A 4,719-nucleotide genomic window follows, 5' to 3' on the forward strand; every position below is an offset into this window, starting at 1 on the left:
CCCCAGCTCCACCACCACAGCCGCAGGCCAGGAGCTACCCCACAACCCCTGCCACCCAGGCACAGGGACAGGCTGTACCCAGGAACTGCCCTGTCCCCAGGCACAGGACAGCGATAGCAAAGGGGTGACATGAGCAGCTCTGTATCCAGTCCACTGTGACTTCCCAGTGCTGTCCCACCCATCCTGTGTGGGGACAGAGCAGAGCCCAAGCCACTGCCAGAGCCTGGACCCCTCTGGGCTCTGCATTTATAATAAAAAAATCATATAGAAATACATACAAATATATAATATATATAAAAATGTGGGCAGGAGGGCAGGGCTGGTGGCAGCACTCAATGCCCTTCTCTGCCCTGTGCTTCCTCCTACTGGGCTGCTCAGTGATGGCTTTGGTGACCATATCTGTGTCCTAGGAAATGCTGGTGGTCAAGGGGCGTCAGATTCTGTCCAAGAGGCAGTGGGCTTGGAGCATTCCCAGGCAAGTTCCTCCCTGGTGCTCTGTGCCTCGTTTTTCACCTCGTGTAGATAGAGGCCAGGCCCCACAGTGACAGGCACTTATGGGCAGGAGCACCACGGGGTGTCCCCGTGGCGGTGGCACTGTGGGCTCTAGGACACCTGGATCTGCAGGTCCTCATCCTCATCGGGGTCACTGGTGCCGTCCCCGGCGTCGTCGGGGCCGAAGCGGGTGCTGCGCATCTTGCCGAAGAGCGGGGCGCTCTGCTGCCGCCGCAGCCTGTGGGAGACAGCTGCTGGGGTGGGGGGCAGCAGGGCAGCTCTTCCTGCACCCCCCCAGCACGGCTACACCTCGCTTGGACCCCGTTCATGTGGCTCCCACTGAGTTCGGTGTGCCGGGTCAGTCCCCTCCCAGGGAGCCCTGGATGATGCTCTGGAGGGACTGGGTGTCCCCCTGGAGCTGGACACAACCACGCTGGGCACCTTCGACCCAGCCAGAGTGCAGAGCAGAGGGGAGTCATCCCCCTAAAATGGGGATTCTCCCAAAAAGAACCCAGGAGTCCCCATTCCCGGCAGCCCATAGTGGGTTTAGCTCCTGGCTCTCCTTCCTGTGAAAGTTCATCCATGAAAATTTATGAAGCAAATTTGAAACAAAAAAAGGGACCTGGTCAGATCCAACCAGTTTGCTGCGTTTTACTGGAAAGGATAAATTATTTAAGGCTGAGAGCAGAGGGAGGCTGGAGAGGAGGGAAGAAGAAGCCTCCATTATTCCTCCATGATTTAATGAAGATGTCCCAATAAAATAGAGGAGGATGATAAATACAACCTCCCCAGCACCTGCCGGAGACGCAGCATCGATCTGCAGCCATTTCAGCTTTTTACTGCTGGTGAGGCCAAGAGAGGCCAGGGAAAGTTTTCCAGGGCAATAAAATCCACCTCCCACCTCCCCAGATCGGTGTGGGCTGCTTGGAGCTTGCCCTGGCCCTGGGTAATGGTGAAGGAAAACCCCAGTGGGGTGGAACTGGGGGTTACTGGTCTGTGGGCAGCCTCATACTGGTTTAACTGGGAGGTGAATGCCAACCAGCTCGCAGCAGGAAGGGTGCTTCAAGGGTGGCTGCACACCTTCCAAGGATGTTGGAAGCCATGCTTAGCCTGAGGTTCAACCAGGGAGATGCTAGTTGAGGGCTGGTGGCAAGGCAAACACCATCCCTAGGGTCCTTGCTGGTACCCCCCTGGTTCTCTGCTTACCGGGACTGCAGATGCTCCAGCTGCACCTGGAAGCTCTCACTCTGCTCAGTCTGCTCATCCAGTGACCGCTGCAGCTTCCGTGTCTGGTTGTGGGCCTCATCCAGCTGTGGGGTGGGGTGGGATGGGATGGGGTGGGATGGGGTGGGGTGGGATGGGATGGGGTGGGGTAGGATGGGGCCATCAGCAGCCACAGAGGGAGCCGAGCTGCCCACCCCTGGCCCCTCCACCAGCATGAGCTTCCCCACCTCGTCCTCGGCTTGGGCCAGCTCCTTCTTCAGCTCTTCCACCCTCAGGCGCAGCTTCTTCACCTCACCCTCATGCTGCTCCACGCGACGGTTGGCATGGGCCAGCTCAGCCATCTTCTCCTGGTACTGCTTCTTCAGCTTGGCGTGGATGTGCTTCAGGTCAGCCAGCTCCTGCAGTGGGCACAGGGTAGGGGGCTGAGTTGGTGGCAACCCCCTTACTGCTGGGTGCCCCCTTCTCGCTCCCCAGGGACCTCTCCCACCACCCCACCCCATGACAGAGGAGCTGATGGGAGTGAGGATGGGATCACTACCATCTCTTAGGTGAAGGGTGGTGGCAGTTTGGCCTTGAAGAGATCCTGGGAAATGCTGAACCACCATTGAAGTGACAGGGTCACCCAGGAAGGGGATGGTGAGGGACAGGAGCACCCCCATGACACCTTGTTCTTCTCAAAGAGCTCAGCCTGGATGGTTTTGAGGTCGGTGTCCAGGGCACTGGCTGTCTGGCGCCGCTTGCGAGCCAGCACCTCCTCCAGGTCTTCGATCTGCGCCCGCAGCTTCTTGTTCTCCCGCTCCAAGTTGAGCTTCTCAGTCTCCAGCCGCTCCCGCCGGCCCCACTCAGCCGCGTTCTCCGCCTGCAACCGCTCCATCTGGGACAAGGACACACAGTGGTCGAGGGGCCGCAGGGACCTCCCTCACCGCTCCCTTCACCCCCGCCCTGGGGTTCGGCCTCACCTCCGCACGCAGCTCAGCCAGCTTCTTGTCCATGCTGGAGCGAGCACCCAGCTCGTCCTCCAGGTCCTCAGAGATGCGCCCCAGCTCGTCCTGGTGGATCTCCTTCAGGATGTTGAGCTGTGGGGGGGACACAGCACCCAAGGAGGGCAGAACACACACCCTGCACCATCCAACCGCTGCCTATACCCACCCACCCAACCTCTGCAGATAGACCAACTAGCTCAATAGCACTAATTAAGACACTTAATGAGGCCCCTAGAGCTAAGGAGATGGCTGTGGGTCACCATCTCCAACCACATGCAACCTGCCAGGGGACAGGCCACCCCCTGGGGCACCCCTGATCCCCAGGCACCTTGCTCACCTGCTTCATCACCTCCTGCTTGTTCTTGTTGAGCTCCTCATACTTGATCTTCCACTGGTTGAGCTCGCCCTCCAGCTTCTCAATGCTCTTGCTGAGTGCCAGTTTGTCCCTGGGAAGAGGCAATGCTGGGAACAGCCGGCAGGACTCCATGGGACATCCCACCCTGATGGGGATTGGGCTCAGCTGTCACCCCACGAGGATGACACCCCAAGCACTCACTCCCGCTCCTTGAGCAGCACTTTTTGGGACTCATCCAGCCTCAGCTTCAGGGCAGTGACTTTGGTGGCATCCTCCTCCATGACACTGACGTCCTCCCAGAGCAGGCGGCTCCGTTCCTGGCGGGTGAGGGAGGCCCGGGGGCCCCGCTGCTCCCAGCTCTCCTCCTGCTTGCTTGTCAACATGTTTTCCATCAGCTCCAGCTCCTGTGGCACCATGGGTGGCCCAGCACAGGGAACAGTGAGTCACCCAGGGGTGAGGGGCTTCCCACCCCCTCTGGCACCCAGCCTTCACCCCATAACCAGTTGCTCCAGCCAAACCTTCTGGTCCCCAGGGACCCCCCCAAGGCAGATGGAGGACTTGCCCTCCCAGGGAGCTCCCATATCCCACCACACCCCACTGTCAGCTCCCTGCCTCACTGGGAATTTGGGATGAGCTAATCCCCATCCACTACACTGGCCTGATCGTGACCACCATGCGGCAGATCTTCTCCAGGCCCCACGAGCCCACAGTAAATGAGCTGCAAGGGGTTTTCTGGGGATGGGACATCCCCAGGTATGGAGCAGGGAGCTCGCAGGGGAGGCTCGAACTGGGGTCGAATTGGCCACTCAGCAGCCGGGCCATCAGGTGGACAGGTGTGACACCCTGAAGTGACCTCTGTGTTGTGACAGAGCTGATGGCAGAAGAGGGGTGAGGGGGATGGAGGAGCTGGGAGCACCCCTGGGGTGGCTCTGCTGTCCTCTCATTCCTCCTCCTCCCTTCAACGCACACCCACTGGCATTCAGGCTGTCACCTGGACTACTGAAGCCACCACCCCCTATTCTGGCACACTGATTAGTGCCTATTGTCTCCAAAGGGAAAGGCCCAGGAATGGGAGAAGAACCAGCACAAAGGTGATCTTGCTGCTGGGGCTGTGGGGGTCCTGGACGCCCCCATGCTGCCTCTAGGAGGGGTCTAACCCCTGGGGCTGCTTCAATTTGCCTGTCTGACCCCATCACACTGCTCCAAGAGGGGTCTGAGCTCATGACCCTACTCTGAGAAGGGTCTGACCCCTGAGGTTGCTTTGAGGGGTCTGACATTGTTCATGCAGGTCTGGGAGGGGTCTAAGTCAAAAATCCCGCTCCATCTGACCCCCTGGCCCATTGCTTGAAGAGGAGTCTGATCCCATGACATTGCTCTGTGGGGTCCAACCCCACCATGCTAGTCCACGTAGGGTCTTGTCTTCCTGCTACAGCTCTGAGAGCACCTGTCCCCCCCGTGCTGCTCTGAGTGGGATCAGACCCCTGCTCTGCCCACCTCTGCGAGGCAAGGAGTGACCCCGTGGATACCCCCAGGCAGTGGCTGTTCAGGGGCAGCTGCTGGGGGCGAGGAGGCCCTCGTGGCATCCCAGGCAGCCCCTCACCTTGGCTCTTTGGGGAGCCTCAGCGCCCACATCTCGCACCGGCTCCCGCTCGGGGTCGACATCCC

General features: G+C 59.8%; 1 protein-coding gene across 1 annotated transcript in view; it reads right to left on the reverse strand.

Moving 5' to 3' along the window:
- Window positions 1-603: 603 nt before the first annotated feature.
- Window positions 604-4,719, reverse strand: part of CCDC102A (coiled-coil domain containing 102A) — a 4,493-nt gene continuing 377 nt past the window's right edge. The window contains exons 2-9 of the mRNA XM_010004385.1: window positions 4,655-4,702; window positions 3,256-3,458; window positions 3,037-3,145; window positions 2,676-2,792; window positions 2,381-2,590; window positions 1,944-2,114; window positions 1,699-1,802; window positions 604-730 (exon numbers count right to left, since the gene is read on the reverse strand). Coding sequence (XP_010002687.1) covers window positions 604-730; window positions 1,699-1,802; window positions 1,944-2,114; window positions 2,381-2,590; window positions 2,676-2,792; window positions 3,037-3,145; window positions 3,256-3,458; window positions 4,655-4,702 — 1,089 coding nt within the window. The remainder of the gene's footprint in view (window positions 731-1,698; window positions 1,803-1,943; window positions 2,115-2,380; window positions 2,591-2,675; window positions 2,793-3,036; window positions 3,146-3,255; window positions 3,459-4,654; window positions 4,703-4,719) is intronic.

The sequence above is a fragment of the Chaetura pelagica genome, unplaced genomic scaffold, assembly GCF_000747805.2.
Source record: "Chaetura pelagica isolate M959 unplaced genomic scaffold, ChaPel_1.0 scaffold379, whole genome shotgun sequence".
NCBI lineage: Eukaryota > Metazoa > Chordata > Aves > Apodiformes > Apodidae > Chaetura > Chaetura pelagica.